Genomic DNA, 19,319 nt, shown 5'->3' with positions numbered 1-19,319 from the left:
TGAGTCAGTAGTGGTTCTGCTTCATAAGTTGCTTGGCAGTGGGTACTGCTCACAGCTAGGGATTGTGTGTTCTTTCCTAGAAGATTCAACTCAAAATTAGCACTGAAAGAAAAATACAAGTAAGTATGCCTTCCATCCACTGCAGTTTATTACTGTAGTTTCCCTTGGAAGTACTTTCTTCTGGGCCTGTGGAAGGCACTGTCTACCCACTGAAGAAACAGTCATTTCACATCAGTGAAGCACAAATCAGTGTAAGGCTTTGTGTGGTGTTTGAGGTTGGTATCTTACAGAGGTCTGCAGGCTGGTCTGCTAGTTGATAGCACAGGGTGGAGTTGCTTTGCCCAGTGTTTATTCTGCTTTTTGTTTAAGACAGATGTGGGAATCTGTGAATTTGGGCAGAAACACATAGTTTCTCTTATAATTAATGCAAAAAGCTCTTCACTACAGTTTTACCACTGCTGTGTTACTAAATGTATCATTTGATGTGTTGTGCCTTTGCTTTTGAAGAACACATGTTTGAGTTGTGTTTGAAGTGTAGTGTGGATAATGTGTCATTCAGAAGGGTTAATCATTTTGCCTTGAAGGAATACAAAAATGGGGCTTCTTGACTCCAGTCAAATTGCAGTCTTAGTTTGGCCAAAGCCAGTGCAGTTTCTGAGAGTGTTTGCTTGGAGATCAGCAGACTGTAAGTTTACAAATGAAACCATGAACACTGTAATTTTTCCAGCCTCACCACTGTACTTGTTTTACTAGTGGTGCTGCTTGCCGAGGTGGTGGTGCCTGGAGACCCTGCAGAACAGGTGGAATGGAGGTGGGAAGTTCACCACCCTGGGCTGGGGTCAGCCCACAACCCAGCACCACCAGCACTGGTTCTGAGGGTGGCTGCCACTTTGGAAGTGTTGTGGGTCTGAATATGTGTGCTCTGAAGATTTGTAAAACCTTGTAAGGCTACCTGTCAGAAGTCCTTCAAGCCAAAATAAGCTCTGCAGTTTTAAAGGGAAGGAGAGATTTAGTTTAACTCACAGGCTATGGACCTTTTCCAAAAACAACCAAAGCCACCTAAGGTGGCAGTTGCAGAATTTTTATGAGAGTAATTGTAGGACTGGCGATCTTTTGTGCACTGAATGGATCTCAACAGCATTGCTCTGTTTTTAAATTGTGGGTGTGGGCATTTCTCCAGATGTTGGGCCAGCAAATTTCTTAATTGTTGGCTGGAAAAATGTTTTGAAGTAAGAGAACCACTTTGCCTGTTGCTTGACCTGTACCTCTGCCCCTGTCCCTCTGTTATTTGTAAGGCAGAACCACAGCTTAGTGGGTGGCTTTTCTGCTCCTGAATATTTTTCTGGTTTTAACTTTAGAAGGAAGAGTTTAAGAAATGAATCTGGTAATATAGGATAGTGGCTTCAGAAGTGTAAATGTTTTGTAAATCTCCCTCTTTCTTGGCATAGTCTTACCCAGTCAAGTTTCTGGTGCAACAAAGCTGTTAAGCTATCATTTCTGTTCCTAGAAAGTATTGAGTTGGTATGACTGGAAGTCTTCACAGAGACTTCAGTTTTGCTAATTTATGCTGCACCTGCCATTTACCTCCTTAATTATAAATGACAGAACTAGTCAGTGTGCTGATTATAGATATTTTATAAAGTAAAACATACTGTACAGCAGCTGCTTTATGTGGAGAGCATGCCAGAATAACTTAATAGCCTTGTCACATAGAGAGTTTTTAAGGGAAGACAAAAAGTACTTAACCCTTTCACACTCTAGCTTTAGAAACACTTATTAAATGTATTAATGGTTCAGAAAAATAAAAGGTGCTGTGGTGCCCAATTAATGGTGAAATTTCCTGTGTTTTCTCTGAAGCTCTGCTGGATGACTGGTAAGTATTGCAGCTTTAATCTGACATTGCACCCACTATAAAGTAATGTGTTCAAAGTTGAATGTTGGATTAGCACTTGGAGCTGTAATAAAACACAGAGAAATGCTTTGCAAATGTTAGTTATTTCTCAGTGACCTAATGAGGAAGCTCTTTAAAACATTGTCATCAATTTCAGGTGGGTTACAACCAAAATTAACCTTTGGTTTTCATGATTACACTTGACTGACATCAGCAAAGCTGAGTAGTTTTACTGCCTTTTGAAAAATACTGCAGAAGTACATGGTTGGCTTTGTTTTTTTTTTTTAATTTGCTTTTTTCCCTTGAACACTTTTAAAAGAAAGCAGCCTCTCAGTCTGTCTGGGCTTTTATATTTTTGTTCTTATAGACTTTTTGTGACCATGAAAATTAGAAGCTGAGAAATTGATTTCTTGATCTCTTCTTAATGGAGATTGGTGAGATTTTGTGGCATTTGTATTTTGAATAATTGTATCAAATTGTGCTCAGCATGGTATGCTTATCTGACAGTGTCATGGGGATGGAGACTGGTGCATTAATTACCCTTGTTCTGGCAACAAGAGGGCGAGGTCTGTAGAAGAGAAGCTGACAGTGAGGATAGCTCTTTGAAAAGGGAGTGGAGGTGGTTGGGAATTATAGGGAATGAACTCCAGATTACCTTAATTGCTCTTCTTAATGTACATTTTGCAGGAATGAAGGACATCTTTTACAGGAATTTTATTAATGGAACATACAGGTCCTCTTCTCTTGCTCCAGGGCTGTGTGTTTTTTGGTTTTACTTTCAGAACTGATCAGCCATCTCCTGCTATTTTTTATTGTAATTTTTTGTCTAGAATTAAATATGCTTTTCTTTTTCTGTGTCTCTCAGTTTGATCTTTTACTGCAGTTTGTCATTTTCCAGTACCTACTGAATCTTTATTTTGCTGTTTAAAAAAAACTCCAGGTTTTAATCACTTTAGATCATCTTATAACTGTTTTCTAACAGTTGGCATTGCAGTCTATCTGCAAAGTTTGTTACCACCTGGAATTGTTCTCTGTGGATCTCAAACATACTCAGTTCTGCTTCTCAGTAGTGTCAGAACTAATTTCAATCTTTGCAGTATCCCACTAATCAAGACTTACAGTCTATTTCTGTTTATTGCTTTAACTTCTGGGAACATCCGTCTAAATTGACACAGCACTTCTCAGTGTGGCAGTTGGAGAGTTTCCCAGCCTGAGTAATGCTCATCTTTTTATCTATTTACTTATTTTTATTTTCTGCTTTAGGCTTTTCTGTTTTCTTATTATGACTAGTCATTGGGTTTCAGGTTACATTGTAGTGTTTCTGTCCAAGTCAATTTGAGTTGATTTTGGAGAGTAGCAGTCTTGAGAGAGTTTATTTTGTCAAATATTTTACAATTATTCAGGTAGTACATCTGTTGCTTTACCCTTCATCTGATAATTTCAAAACTGCACAATAAAGCTGGTTGCTTTTGATTGACAAGACTTACTTGTGCAATTCCCCAGGGTGCTTATTTTCCGTGATTCCAGTTCTCTCCCCGGTACAGTGATTTCCATTTCTTTTCCCCTGTTCATTTATTATTGTATTTCATAGAATCATAGAATGGCTTGGGTTGGAAGGGACTTTAAAGATTATCAAGTTCCAACCTCCCACCATGGGCAGGGACACCTTCCACTGTCCCATATTGCTCCAAGCCCTGTCCAACCTGGCCTTGAGCACTTCCAGGCGTGGGCAGCCACAGCTTCTCTGAGCAGCCTGTGCCAGGAACTCAGCACCCTTACAGGGAAAAAATTTCTTCTGATATATAACCTAAACCTAGTCTATTTTAGTTTGAAGCTATTTCCCCTTGTCCTGTCACTCCAGGCTCTTGAAAATAAACTTTCTCCATCTTTCTTTTTGGCTCCTTCAGGCACTGGAAGGTTGCAGTTAGGTCACTCCGAAACTTCTCTTTTCCATGCTGAACAATCCCAGTTGTCCCAGCTCTCTGCTCATCCTGTGCCTCCTCTGGGCTCTCTGCAGCAGCTCCAGCTCCTGGCTGTGCTGGCCCAGGGCTGGGGCAGCTCTGCAGGTGCTCAGGGTCTCACCTGAGGGGCAGAGGGGCAGAATCCCCCCTGCCCTGCTGCCCACACTTGGGCTGAGCCCAGGGCAGGAGGGTTTGGGGTCCAGCAACCATGGCTGGGGCAGGGCCAGCTCAGCCCCACAGCACCCCCAAGTCCTTTTCCCAGGGCTGCTCTTGACCTGTTCATTCCCAGCCTGGATGGATCCTGAGGATTGTTCTAACCCAGATGCAGCTCTAGCACTTGGTCTTGTTAAACCTCATGAGATTCCCATGAGCTGCCCGATTTCTCTGTGGATGCAATTACGTTTTCAGAATAATTAATGTCTGGAATCTCTTGCCACTTTACTGACAATTGTCTTCTCTAAAAGCACTGCTCAAATGCTCAGACTTCTCAAATGTTCAGTGTAGTCATTGTCCCAGTGTCCTTACTGTTCACAAGCCTTGCTTGATGAATGTGTATTGTTTTTATGACTTTTACTTCAGTAATTATTTTAATAAATCTTTGTTTTCTTTTGGCTTTATTAAACAACTTAAGTTTCTTGTTGAAAAGGCTTGAAACCATAATAGCAATTTGTATCAGTCCATTGATTGTCCATCTCTACCAGCATACACCTTTAAGTGAATGCTTCAGTTGGTGGTTTTGTAAGCATTAAAGTGCTTCTTTTTCTTTTCCTCTTTTTGATTTGTATTGAGAAAAGAACCAGCACTAAGCAAATCTGTTTGATGATGCTGCACCAGTTTTTTAATATCCGTATGTGGCTTCCAACCACAGATTGAGATAGCATGTCTCATCTTGGTGGTGTGGCAGGGAATGTTGATAACCCCCACCAGGCATTTCTTATTTTATACTTTATGTAGCGTGCTACCAGGAGTACTGAGTTCACTGATACAAACTCCCGATAACATTTTGAAATATCAGAGAATCCAAGTTTTCTTTTTTTATCAGTCATGCCACATGTTTTTTCTACAAGGTCTTGGCTGCTGCTGGTAGGAAGATGAGCTGCAGCAAAAGAAATGTCCATGGGGGTTTGCCAGCAGTGTTCCAACAAGGCTCTGCACCCCCACACTGCCTCCTGCTGTGCCACTGCCCAGGCTGAGGGCAGAGCTCTGCTTCTTGTTGCCCTGCATGTGGGAAAGTACTTCAGTGAAAAAAAAACCTCAAGTGAAATACCTACAGTGGTTCCTCTATTCTTGCACTGCTGAAATTCTATATTCTTAGCTTAACTGGTTTCCTTAGGTTTTTTATTCCCAGTGGCCTGTCTATGCTCAGGAAGGACTCTCTGAAAGAGTATGGTCTCTGTTAAGAAAAAAGAAAGAAAAAACAAACCCAACTGCTTTGTTAAAATTTTTTTAGGGAAATATATAATCAATATTAATCCTTCTTAAGAGTTGAACGTGAGTGTAAAGCAGGCAGGTTGTGTTTTACTGTTGTGTACCCCTTGCTGGAGCTCTGTCAGTCAGAGCGGGTGGCCACAACCCCAGTCCTGGGAGACGCCAGATACTTCTTTGTCTGGCAGGGACAGCATGATCTGAGTAGAGCACTGTGTGCAAGGGTAGGTTCTGCCTTTTCTTTGTGCCCATTGAGTTGTTGTGTTAAGTTCATTTAACTTCTCTCTGGTTTGGCTTTTCTTAAAAATTGTAAAATGGGAATGTTATCATCCCTTTCGTTCTTAAAGCTGTTCAGGTCATGTAATGCTGCTGTAAAAATCAGTGCTGCTTTGTCTCTCCCCCAGTATTGGTGTTTTTCCAAAGTACAAGCAGAACATCTGCTATTGGCAGATTCAGTATATAATTTTCTTTTGTTAAGAAGCATGGATTGAGACCAGTGTTTGAGGGAAACACTTACTGTATATAGTTATCTAGAAATTACACTTAATGTCTTAACCACTATAATTCCTATGCTCTTTTTTTTTTTTTTTTTTTTTTTTTTTTTTTTGAGAAGAGAGCTTTCTAATGAGTATATGTCATCAGTTTAATACTACAAGAAATCTTTTGGGGATTTCAGTGTATAAACATTTCCTTAGTCACAGTTCTTTCTGTATAGAGCCCTTGACTCCAAGGAAGAATTTTATTTGCAGAGAGGAATAAAGTAAAGGTTACCAATTGCAGGTTTTCTGTATTTTTTTCTGGGTAGCTCTTGATAGTATCTCTTAAATGTCTAATTGAGACACTGCTACTTGAGGTGGAATTTATAGAAAGTCTTAGGAACTGTTCATCTTTTGGAAATGCATGGTGGGAATAGCTAAGCAGGAGCAGTGAGACCATGTACTTCAAGTAGATGAAATAGGGAGATCAGTGCTTGGCTTTTACTAGGACTTACTGTGAGATTCTCCTCAATACTTTATTTCTGATTTCCTAAGTGCAATGGCCTGTATTGCTGCTCCTAGTTATTCTGATTCTGCATGATCTGTACAGCACTGGATCACACACCCAGCACCTTGTGTCCAGCTTCATGCTCTTCATGCTTGTGGACTCTGTTGTTCTGCCCCTCTGACAGATGGGGCTTCACTTACACTCCTGCTTGTTTTCCACCAGATCAGCTTGAGTTGTCATCTTCACCTTGATTTCTTTTGAAGTCCAGTATTTTCTCAGAATCCATCTTGCTGTAGACTGAATCAAAAGGAGCAGGGAGTTTACACGTGTGCAGGTAGTTTTGTCTTTCAAAGAGTGTAGCAGTAATATAGAGAAATGTGGAAAGGGAATACCATTAAGGTAGTCAAAACATTGCTGGAGGCTGTCTGTGACACCAGCAAGCCCATTAGTACTGTTTTGTTTTAAATCTAGCTTGATGCCTTTTAATCTTCTTGTTTGAGATAGTGAAATTCCTTTTGGATATAAAGGTGATGGCACTTTTTTGGACAAAATCAGGAACATCTGCTGGTGTCTTTTAAAGTGTGCTGTGTTGTTCTTCCTAGCAGTTCTTGACACCCTCTTTTTTTGGTTAATGCTTTACCATCTGTTAACTTGATGATACTGTAATGAGAAGGGAGTTTATTGGTAAATCTCTGACAGCATTAAAACATTGGTTTTGCATCCCTTTTCCTCTTTCAGTGCTACATATGCTGATGTATTTCTATTCTTCTGCTTTAAATTTTCCCAAGGTTACTACTCTGTGTTTGCAGTCTCTCTGAAATTTATACTCTGCTTTAAGCACATTCTAGCAAGTTGTTGTCAAATGAGTTGTTGACTGTGTAGAACTTCAAGTGCTGAAGATTATGCTTGTCCAATTTTCTCTTTGTGCATGTGCTTTCCCTCATTTAAGTGAAGAAAAATGTAATTTAATTCATGCCTTGTGTGTGTGCTGCAGTGCTATGTACAGGTGCTACCTGCAAGATAATGTAGGCATTTAATTTGCTCAAGACAAAGTGATTTTGCCATAAAGTGGTGTTTTGTATCTGTTACTCTGAATATTAAAGTAAAGGTTGAATGGAAGAAGCAGAAAGCTTTCTGTGAAGTTCACTAGTTTTAGCCTTTCTGTCTTACTACATTAAGAATCATCCTCTTCTGATTTTGTGATAAAAGCTTCAACAATTTTTCATGTATTTTAGGCAATAAAACTTGCAGAACCTATTAGGAGAGTACTGCATCCTGAACATTATTGTGTATTTTCTTCTTGGTCTATTCTGTTATTGTTCCAGTTATGATAATACTTACTTTTAGTTATTGCTTGGGAAAACATTACTTTCTGGTATCTACCAGGAACTATGGATCCTAAAGACAGTAAGATTCTTCTTCCCTGACATAGTAGGAAGAGTTCCTCAAAATAGTTGTTGACTGGTAATTTTGAGATTCCTACAGCTCCTTTGAAAAAAACACATTAAATAAATGCTTTTGAGTTTTGCTGGTTGGTTGGTTTTGATTTTTTCTTTTTTGGGTTTGTTTTTGTGTGTGTGTGTGCGATTTTTAGCTTGTTTTTGGGTTTTGGTTTTTGTTTTGGTTTAGTTTTTTTCTTGCTAAAGCCAGATACAGTGCTTAGAAAGTGTAGGTAATTCCCATTATTTGTCCTAATATACATTCAGCGATAGCATGTGTGATGACATCCAGAATACTGCTTTGTTGTCTGTGCCATTTGATATTAAATTAATATTTCATTTTGCAGAAGAGCAGTTACATTACCTTGGTGCTTATAGTAGGCTACACCTATTGCTTTCTTTTATATGTAACAGTGGAGTAAGACACCCTTTTCCCAGAATAGCTGCAAAGCACAAAAGAGGTCAGATGCGAGCAGTTAAGGAATTCTCTGAAACCTTTCAAATCTTAACATTAAAGGGGTATAATTTGTTTAATATTGCTAATGAGCATACCATTTGGAATATTTTTTTCCTACGTGAATATTGTACATTCTAGGCTATGCAGTGAGATAATGAATCTTGAGCTAGGAACTCCAACTGAAATGCTGAAGAAAAGCTAAATCAGACTGCTTCAGGAAAAGCTGAATTTCATTTTAGAGCAGATGCACTGGAAAAACTAAAAACTGAAAATCTGTCCTAGAAGCATTGAAACATGGAAATACAAAGCAACTTTTAGGAATAAGTGTTAAATATATTGAAGTTTGGACGAATGTTTAGTTGCAAATGAAAGCATATACCTAAAATGTGTATCAGCAATCAGGCTGCAAATATATTAACAGGTGGCTTAGATGTGATTCTTTCAAGAATAGCTATCAGCTGTTAAAAATTCTGTTCACAGTTTTTCGTTGGCATTTTTGATTTAGATCCATCTAATTTTGCCTCTCTTCTGAATACAGTTCTGAAAACTAGAACATTTTTTATCATGTTGGTATTACAAGGCTATTGCTCAGAGTCCTTTAGCATACAAAGAAATGTTGCTTAATGGAATTCTTACAGTAATGTCAAATTTGTGCAAATCTCTTAAGATTTCTGTTATGAATTCTTGTGCAATGTAATGAGCAACAGGTTTAAAACGTTTTTAGACACTGAGGCCAAGTTTTTATTGGGATTAAAGTGGAAACAAAACATGGTTGATAAACTGCTACAAAGAAATTGTGATTTGAATTTTGTCCAAATATGTAAAAGCTTTAAAATTAATTTTTGGTGTATTTATAGGTATATATATATAGAACTGTCATAGCTGTTCATCTTACTGATGGATAAACAGAAGAGTCAGTGTTATATTCCAATTTGAAGATCACGTAAAAGTGGAGCCAGTCCTCATAATGTGGTCTGGCAAAATCTGAACTGGTGTGATTTGGTTGTGATTTGGTGAAGCATCCTGGTTTTTAAACATGCCATCATGTACCATGGGAATTTAGTTAAACCAAATTGAGAAGTTTAGAAGAAACTTGGATTTTTTCCACTAAGATGAATAACTGACTGGGATTGTGATTACTAGTTTTTAATACTGTGCTCCCTTATGCTTTTGCTGGTGGTTTTTGTTTGATAAATGTGTGTTACAGAAATGCAGTACAGTTATTGTAAGGCATTAATTTATTCTCTGACTTAATGTTGCACATTGTATTTTTACAGTGAAAGTTTTGCTGCTCCCCCACCTCTTTTTTCCCATTCTACCTGAGTAGAATTTTGTTTAACATAGTCACTTGTTATCATTGAAGGATGAATCTTCCTTATTTGGTGCCTAAATAAAACTGTAGCAGTTAAAATAAGGCAGGGTATAAGAATTAAAATCTTCTTAAATACAGCTTCATATCTTTAGGCCATCTTCAGCATTTCCCAATCACTGAAAATCTCGAGAGTAAGAAACCAAGCGGGTGATCTAGAGGAGAAGAATAATGTAGAAGAGAGAGGAGTTGCATGGGAAGCATCAACAGAAAGTAAACAGCTTAATGTTTAACTCAAAATAACTCAAGCTTTTTCACCAGAAATTGGGATGAATTGTAAGCAATGAAGTAGAGACAGTCTCTTGTTTAAGGGGTCCTTTGTGGCTGAAAATGAGAAAAATGAGCACCATATTCATGTGAATTAATATCAGGTCAGGACTCTTACATTTTCTTTCTAATGGCCTTGAACTCTGAGATGCCAGATTTTTGCCTAGATGCTTGGCCGTGTGTTCGTGGGCATGTTTCAGGAGTTTGGAGTTGCTTATTTCCACTATAAGAGAAAATGATGGCTCCTGTTATTCTGGAAGTTAACTATTGACAATTCTAATTAACATTGGTATTTGCTTGGCTGGAGTTATAAAACTATAGGGAAAGGATATTGAGCCTTTTTGGGGTTCATATGCATTATTCTCTGTGGGTTTTTGCCAAGTTGTGTTGTCAGGGAATTCAAACAATTCTGCACACCCCAAGCTCCTGCCTGAAGCCTGTAAAAATTAGGTCATTGCTTCTGTTCACATCTGTTTGCAAAAGGGTTTGGGTTAATTTTTTTATAGGTAAATAGGCATGATTTAATAATATCTTCCACTTGGGTAATCTTTCTAATTAATTTATGGTTTGCTGTGGGGTTTTTTGTATGTAGTCTCAACAGTGATTAATCAGAATTCTGAAACTGGCAGCCCATAGCAGCGTTACAAATGACAAAGCCAAACCTAAAAGTTGTAACCAGTTAACTTACTATAGCTTCTTGAGAGTCATTTGTGGAGAGAAATACTCCTCATCCCTGGGAAGTACCAGATGTACTTGAAGTTATGATAACTGAATGTAACTTCAGATTTTCGTTATGCGTGCCTCCTCTGGGCTCTCTGCAGCAGCTCCAGCTCCAGCTGGGCTGGCCCAGGGCTGGGACAGCTCTGCAGATGCTCAGGGTCTCACCTGAGGGGCAGAAGGGCAGAATTGCCTCCCTTGGCATGCTTTTTTTCTCTTGCTTCTCCTTCTCCATGACCTTTGGTTGCTTTCTATAGTGCTTTTCTATATGTGACAGCATAGAATTTTTTGGCTCTAGCACAGACTTCATGTACACTTTTTCCTTGCACCTCTATGATTCTGCAATAGACTTGGTCTTAGAAATCTTTCCAGTGGGAGAGGCAACTTCATCACTGGAGCATCGTGGCTCCTGTGGGATGGTAGTTTGTGGGAAGTGTATATGAATTTATTTTTCCATCTAGTTGGAGGTGCTAAGTGACTATAAAAAAGTGAGGCAGAGCTGTGAGTGCTTCAGAGAGGAGCTAAGTCTGACTCTCATGCTAAAAGTCTTTCTGACTTTTGAGTGAAATAGCAAGAAGATGAGCAGGGAGGATTACGTCTGGGAATTGTGGCAGCTTGTCATTAGGTGTGATGAAGTCAAAAGTATCTCAAAGATAACCTAGTTTAACAACTGAGGGAGAGGATGGAGGATTGTGGGAAGCTGCTGTTCTCTTTCTCTTAAAGTAGAGAAAAATTCCTCAGCCTTGAAAGAATGATGAGCCACTTTTGTTCCTCAGAAGAGTCATAGTGTACATAAAAAGAGATGTTTGAGGGATTATAGCTGGAACGGATTAATATTAACCATAACTGAAGAATTAAATTAGTAGCTGTGTGCTGTAGGCTACATAATTATAGGAGGCAACTAGCAACAAGAAGAACAAAAATGAAGTTGAGAAAGAGCTTGTGAAAAGAAAGAAATTTCCTTGTTGGAGTAATAGAAAATGAGACCTTTTCTTACTTTAATTGCATTAAATGAAGTCAGTAAAATCCAGCACACTTGTGGGTAAACTTTTGTGAAATATTTACTTTAAATTAAACAGTTCTTTGATTTAAACAATGCAGCTAATAATAAAAAGGTGCTTTGGATGCATTGCTGTAAAGAGCATATGTTACATAAATTACCATTGGCCATACATTAGCTGGTTTTACAGTTGGGATTCTTCTGATACCAGATGAATTGCTTAAAACTGTAAGAGAACAAAACCTGAAGGTGCTAAATCTGTTTATCATGTTTCTGGATTATTAAAATACTTAAGTGTGTGAGGAATGAAGGAAGAATAAGGAGATGTCTGCAGGAGAAACAGTATGCAAAAGCTGGAGGTAAGGGAACTATAATACAGAGGGTATATAAAGATAAGAGGATATAGTGGGTTGTTTTAAATTATATGTGAAATAAGCCAGGGAGAGGAGATAAATGATAATTGCTTTGAAATCTCTGTCACTGATAGGAAGAGTCTACACAAGGAGTATTGCAAAAGGGAACATATAATGAGATAGTTTTGTGTTACTTTTGAGTAGTACTTTCACAGTTAATAAATTTTTAAAAATCTGTGTTTTTTCTGCTTGAGAACACCATAAACAGTTTCATGTTGTTCACGTTACAGCCAACTACTGTTTGGAGCATGAAGAAATATAAATGATAAGGAGAATACAAGATTTAAAAAGTGAACATGAGGCACTGCTCCAGCACCCTGGTGCTGCCAGCAGCTCTGGCACATGCTGTGGAGCAGCTCCTCAAGGTGCTGAGCTGTTTGCCCCACCACTTCTGATGGTCCTCACTGCAAGGGTTAGAAATGCTCTTTGGCCTCCAGCCTCATTTATTCTTTCCCCTGATGTCTTGTGCTCTTGTTGTGTAATGTTTACCTAGTTGAAGCTTTGGTCCTGCACGCATCACTTGCTCTCCCACTGTCACTCAGAGAGCAAAATGCATGGGATCCTCCAAGCTCCATCACTTCCAGTCATGGCTTTTTCCTCACCTTTTCCTTACCCTGGAAGTTAAGAAATGTTTACTTGGTGGAAGGATAGAGACTGGATGATTTTATTATTTTGAGACCACATTTTCAAGATTACAGAGGTTGTATTTATTTCAGTGTTGAGGACATGGAGATTGTAAGTCTCCTGAATAACTGGCTGCTACCGTACAGTGAAAGGAATGAGCAACAGTACAGCCACTGGTACAGAAGACAGCAGGAGAGTCCTGGTGGCACTGACTGCAAGCAGATCCTTCATGTTCCTCTTGCCTTTAGAAAATTGTCTCTGGCTGCATATCCGGAGAGAAAGAGTAGAAGAGATTTAGTTTTGGACACTGACCTGTGAAGTTGTCCTCTCTGTTGGCTTGGAGGAGTGGATCTCTGGTGTCCTGATGAATAGAGGCAGTAGAGCACATCTTAATAGCCTTCAGTCTGCTAGAGCAGTTATCAGGGCAAAAAATGAATGCTTTATTCACTCTTTGCATGTAACACAGGATAGGCTGGTCTTTTGTTATTTCCACATCCTTCCAAAGTTTGGTGAGTTGGAGAGTTGTGTATAAATGGCCTGCCAAAAGTCCCTAACAAAACTGTCGTGCATAGAATGGGAAAAAACACTTTCATTCTGAGGAGACTGTGCTATCTAAACATGGACTGGATAAAAGCACACTGATTTTTGTAGCTGTGGCAACTTTCTGTGTAATCTCCCGTTTTGAGAAATAGAGTTAAAGATAAGATTAGTAAAACATTCCTCTTATCTGAGTCTATTGTTGTGTAGTAGAGAATATTATTTCTTTGTCTATGGCCTTATTAAATATAAGAGCAAAGCTAAACCCAAATATTTCTTTTTGTTGTTTTCCAAAGGATTCATCCCCCTGAATTCTTCAAAAACAAATATGCTGTGGATGAAGCCCACTATGTGACTGAGGTGAGTTTTCTGTGTCTCTGAATATTTTTTTCTGTGAATACAAAATCAGTGAGTGGCAATGACTTTGCTTAATTTTAGTCCCCTTCTTACTGGATGTCTCCTGACTTGGTGGGATATTCTCTCCTTTCCCTGTTACTGGAAAATGTCCTTTTATCTTACAAAGCACATCTAAATATTTTTTAAGGTTGCTCTTTTGATCTGAACACAGTTCTTAATCCAAAGGCAGTCTCATGTTTTGTTCATGATGAGACCTGTCGTTGTGTGGCTTTATCCAACTGAAACATGTCGCTAAATAAACTTTTTGGAATTCCTTGGAGATTTGAAGAGATTGCTGTCACTGAGGTTGCATGTCCTAGCTCAGAGTTGGGAGCCTACATTTTTTTTATGCCTCCAAAAAGCTGTTGAGACAGGCTGCCTGCCTCACTCTTATTTTCTATAGAATCATCCTATTACTTCAATAAAAAAATATTCCCATTCCTCAGTGCAAGTGTGCCATGCTTAGTTAGGTTTCTGATTTAATTTCTGAGCAGATGTTTGTGCACTTGTGCACCTGGCCAGTGATCGTTTCTTTGGCAGGAAGGCTCAGCAGGTGAGGACAGTATTCCTGCCAAGCTGTGTGTGTGACTTTCATGGACAGCAGCTTGAAGAAGAATCCTCTGATTCTTCTGTTCTCATAGAACACTAACTCTGACTCTCTAGACAAAAGTTTTGCTCTCATCAGCTGTGAGAAAGTTTCATTTAATTTTCATAATGAGTCCAGCAACAAAGTAAAGTTGGATGTGCATGTCAGAAGCTGGAAGTGGAGGGAGCTATGGAGAGATTGATTTTTGCCATGTGTGAGTTTGAGTCCTGTAGTGTTCAGGTACTCCAGTGCTTATCTGGTAAAAATTGCAAATAGAAAATACATATTTTGTTTTTAAAAATCACGTTTTTAAAAATCACATTCACCTTAGTCATTTTGGGTCACTTTCTGTCAACAAATATCTTTATGGCAGTTCTGTTCTCTGTTTTTTTATGGCTTAAAAACTTCTTTGATGGGAAAAAGTGCTCTTTTTGTGGACCAGTAAATAAATTTTAAAATGAAGGCTACTTTCAACCTGGACTGCATATATTGAAGTGGGAATCTGTTGAAGCTTGCAGCCTCACTGTTTGGCTCTCAATGGTTTCTTCTATAACTTTGGCCTTGTTTGCCAATGAGTTGGTTTTCCACCATTGAGACACCAGGGGCCTTTTTTATAGAATAGCTTTATGCCAGTGAACATGTGTGTGTTACCCTGATATTTCATGAGATTAAGAAACGAAAAAATTAAAGGGTGCAATTGATATTTTTGAACTTCCCTGCCATATGCTTTCTTTTGTTAATACTAGTAGTGTGCTGTTAAGGTGGTTTAAAGTTGATAGAAGCTCCATGAAGCTGTGTCATATATTCATTGCCTCAAGGTATGTGTAATTCAGCAGCCACCCTTCTGCAGCTGCTCTGAAAGCCCAGCACTCTACAAGCCCAATGATTTTGTTCTCATTTTGTGAATGTTTGAAGGAGACTGAAGGAGCCTAATAAAAGGATTAGTCATAGAAGTGACCCTGTGAGAGTAATAGTAAATATTCTTTGCTAAGCATTTAGCACATTGTAGTAATATTAATGCAAGTGTTATATGTGCAGGTTAGAGCACCCTGGTGTTTCTTATTTCTGTGTGACATTACAACTTTTTGGCTCCTATGTTCTGTCTTCCTAATGATGACAATAGATATGAGTTATAATTGATATTTATATCTTTAAAGGACACAATCAACTTGATCACTGCATTTCTGTCAATATTTTGTATTCTGCTGTCTCTTGTTGCATGTCTCAGGTATACTACAATATCTGAAAGGTATCAGAGGGACATTTTTTGTTTTTGCAGCTCATTCACTTTATATACAATGAATATTGATGAAATTAGTATCAATGTGGTTATGAGGAAGCAAGAAAGACAAATAACAGTGATCTAAAACCTCTTTTTAGATATCCAATGTATTGGCTTTGAAGAAACCTGCTGTACTTTTGACTTTGGTAAGTCATAACCTGAAAATACTAAATTTCTTCAATAAAGATACCAGTTTATGCAGCATTTCTTTGCACTGTCATTCTCTATTTTTTCCTCCCCATTTTATACCAAATTAGAGGTCACCTGTGTATAACAATCTCGTCTTTGGGCCTCTCCATGATTTCAAGATCTGTAGCCTTTGGCCTCATCCAGTCTGCATTCTGTCTGCCAAAAGCTGTATTGGTTTTCTGGTAAAACATGACAAACCTATTGACCATGATGGCCTCCAGTCCATCTACACTGACTCCAAATCTCTTTTTCCTTTTATGCTGTTCTGGTCATGTCATGAGCATGTTTGGGCCTTTCTGCTTGCTAAGTATTTTGAATGGTGCTTGTTTATTTCTTGGGAAGAAGCATGAATGAGTGGAGGCAAAGACTGCAAGTTTCTCCTTCCCCATCACCTCTTTCCCACCTGCTCCCCTGCTTTATAGGTGTTTTTTAAACTCACACTATCTGTTTTATTGTCTCCAATCTTTATAAAAATTATTTGCTGACTCTGAGCTTTCCCTTAGAGCAAACGCAGTGGCAGCTCCTGGATTTCTTGTTTTCCCATGAAAGAGACCAGACAGAAATCTTAAAAAAAAAATCCCTCCTTAGGAAGCTCCATGGCCTCAGATCTGAAAGTCTTTATCCATTAAGAATAATAAATATTTTTCAGTCTTTCTTTCACTTATATTTGTATACTCACATATACACTTAAAAGATGCTCCTATGTCTTAATTTCATATTCTTTAAGAGAAATGAAAGAAATAGAATTTTTTACTGTCTTGTGCTTCTTACTGTGCATTTCTTCACATGGAGTTGTTGAGTAGTTATCACTCTGGGAGCATCCTGTTGGTAATCAGGAATTTTCACATAATTTTTGGCTGAGAGGAGGGTGCTGTGATGCTTTCACATTCCTCCCACTCCTGTGAAGAAGTATTCAGAGAAGGGAAGAGCATTTCTCTGTCTGCTACTGAATGGAAACCTGGGCCTCTCCTCCTGTGGTCTCATGCCAGAGCTGCTGCTCTGCAGGGTTCCCCAGGCACATGTCAGAAGTGTTCATCTGCTGTGTAGCAGCCAAAATACTCTTGCCTATGCTGCTTGCTTGAATGGAAAGCTGTAGGGGAGCAGCAAGCAAATTTAAATAGTAACATTGCCAAGGCAGGGCATAACAATTTATTTTAATATTAAATAACTTTCAAAGAAACCTTGCCTATTTTTCATTCTCTTGCCCTGTATAATTTTATTATAGGTCTTACACCTCCCTCTCAAGATGTAAGGGCATTAGAAATCAAAGCTTGCCTTTTTCCTGAGCAGCACATCCTGATTTGAGTTCTGTGCTGGTCTCCTATAACTGATTATTTCTTGTGCTGGACTATGTTTGAACAGTCAGGGGTTTTTGTTTATAGTGATTCAGGTAAACTTATGTGTAAGTTTTCCCTAATACTTACTGCAATCAAGTTCTCCCCATGATTTAAATTTTAAATACATGTGTTTGGCTCAGAATCACAGTCCTTTTAATCTTTTTCCTCCCAGCGTGGTGTTAATACTGATAGTGGAAATGTCACCAGAGAAGCTTCGTTTGAGGGGATCAGCCAGTAAGTGACACAGCTTTTTTGTACATTAACTGTTACATGGTTTTGTTGAATTAATTTTATATTTCAAATTAAATTATGTTTTCTCTTAATGAAAGGATGTTGAATGGCAGATCAGATGCCAAACATTTTATTTCCAAAGAAATTTTGATCCCGGTTTCTAATGACTTGAAATACAGTCGGGTTTATAAAAAAAATCTCTTGTATCTAAGTTAATCCAGATTTTCTCTTTGTCTGTGTTTATATTGTAGCTATTTAAAACCAAATAGACCCATCCTCGTACATCCATTTCTACTTTTGAGATTGGAATATTTGATTTTCAGATTGAAGAAAAATTAATCTTTAAGAGTAGCCTCTTTCTCTTACTGAGTTCCTTGTACATTAATAATCTAGCTATCAGGGATTCTGGTAGTGCACAGTCTTCTGAAAAAATGTTACATTACAGGTATAAAATAAAATCACAAATCACCAAAAAAAAGAATAATTTCTCTGTCTAGATGTGAGCTTTTAGTGTCCCTTAATGCTGTCTTTTTATGAAGTTTGGCTACTAGTGAGGTGAAAATGTCTTCCTGCATGCAGTATTTTGAAAGGGCAGTAAATAGAAATAGATCACAGCTTGCTCTGGGATGTGAGGATGATGGCCTCAATTTTTAATGAAATACAATTGTCTGTTCTGTTGCAATATCTTCTAAACGAGATCATTTTCTGATTTTAGCTCAAGTGTATGGCAAAATAGAAACAGTCCCCCCTCATTAAAAAGCCTGTTAAAATAAACAGTTGTGCTGAGATGTTGAGGTCTTTTTTTATGATCATTGACTCCCAGTGACCCTACTATATTTTTTTCTATCCTCCTCTCTCAATAGCATGTTAATTCTACAGTGAAGATGGTAGGGCTCAGAATTTGCTGCAAGTCTGGGCACTCATTTGAATAGTCTGAGCATGCTTTCTGCTGGGATCGTTTCTTTGTGTCAAGTGATCTGAAATCTAAAATCTGATTTCATAATTACTTAGTTCTCCCCTCTGTATCCTAAATGGGAATGTAATGGCTCTGTCAGGGGTATTGGGAACCAGGTGCCAGGCATTTGGACATCTTTTGCTGCTCACTGCGTTTAATATGAAGTATTCCACAATACATGCAGGTCACTTCTAATGAGTGTTTCGTGTCCTTTCTGCTGTTACAGCCAGTATGAGTTTTGCTGCTTTGTCCAAGTAGATAGTCATCTTACACTCTCCACACACAGGTGGACTCCAAAATCTGTGTGGAGCAGTATCTCCTGTTTTATCTGATATACCTCCACATGAAGTATAAAGAGTTACTAACTTCACTGGCAATTATTTATTGGAAGGATGTACAAAAGTCTGTTTGAACTGCCAAAACCCCCTTTTTACCCTGAATTTCACTAAACTCCATTTAAAGAGATTAATTAGTAGTCCATTCACTAGTCAACATAAAGCAAGGAAGCCACTCCATTTAGTGCTTCATTTGAGATTTTAATAGAGTGTCTCCTACAACACTTAATTTAAGCATTGGCTTCTCAGTTAGTGCAAAACATGCTGTCCATGGGCTCCAGGAGTGCTTCTCCATTCCTAGCAGGGATTTCCAGCTGTTGACAGATATTTCTCTTTTGAGATCTGGCACATGTTCATCCCTCTCCACCCCTAGGCACTAGGTCACTCATTTTGCTGCCTTTGGCAGGTCTGGTTGGTACCTTCCCCTCGCAAGCTTGCAGTATGGAACAGCATGCACTGATTTTGTTGTTGGATCAACTCCCCTCTCCTGACAGAGACCATGCCTTCAAACCACTTGTCACTCCAGCCTTTCTTTGATCTCCCTGATTCTGTTTGTGTCTTCTCCTGGGTTGTGGTGGCTCTGGTGAGCTCGTGCTTGATCCACGTGCAGGAGGTAACTGGTGGTCTGGAGTAGGAAGTGAGCTTCCTTTTAAACTCTATTTTTGTAACTGTATATATAAACCAATCCGTTTTATATTTGTTTTCAATACAGACCCAAACTAATTTCTACATTCCTGCTTTCCTGCTTCTCCACCTCTCCTGTGGCAATTTTTTCCTTTATAGAAAGATGTATTTCAGGTGTATTGATTGTTTCCAAGAAGATTACACCTACAGCAATGTGTTCTTTCAGACTGTGCTCCCTCCTGCCTGCCTGTGACTGTGCCTTGCTGGCTCTCTCAGTTCTTGGTTCAGTCAGACTCTATC

The 19,319-nt window shown here is 38.7% G+C and overlaps 1 protein-coding gene and 1 long non-coding RNA gene across 2 annotated transcripts in view; both read left to right on the top strand.

Annotated features, from left to right (window-relative positions):
• Window positions 1-19,319, top strand: part of LOC130257622 (uncharacterized) — a 205,044-nt gene that overhangs the window by 67,966 nt on the left and 117,759 nt on the right. The gene's annotated exons all lie outside the window — the stretch shown is intronic.
• PEPD (peptidase D) overlaps window positions 1-19,319 on the top strand; it is a 137,252-nt gene that overhangs the window by 8,201 nt on the left and 109,732 nt on the right. Inside the window, exons 4-6 of the mRNA XM_056500346.1 lie at window positions 13,381-13,444; window positions 15,447-15,494; window positions 17,047-17,108. Coding sequence (XP_056356321.1) covers window positions 13,381-13,444; window positions 15,447-15,494; window positions 17,047-17,108 — 174 coding nt within the window. The remainder of the gene's footprint in view (window positions 1-13,380; window positions 13,445-15,446; window positions 15,495-17,046; window positions 17,109-19,319) is intronic.

The sequence above is a fragment of the Oenanthe melanoleuca genome, chromosome 11, assembly GCF_029582105.1.
Source record: "Oenanthe melanoleuca isolate GR-GAL-2019-014 chromosome 11, OMel1.0, whole genome shotgun sequence".
In the NCBI taxonomy this organism is placed as follows: Eukaryota; Metazoa; Chordata; class Aves; order Passeriformes; family Muscicapidae; genus Oenanthe; species Oenanthe melanoleuca.
This window is presented reverse-complemented; position numbering and strand designations above follow the sequence as displayed.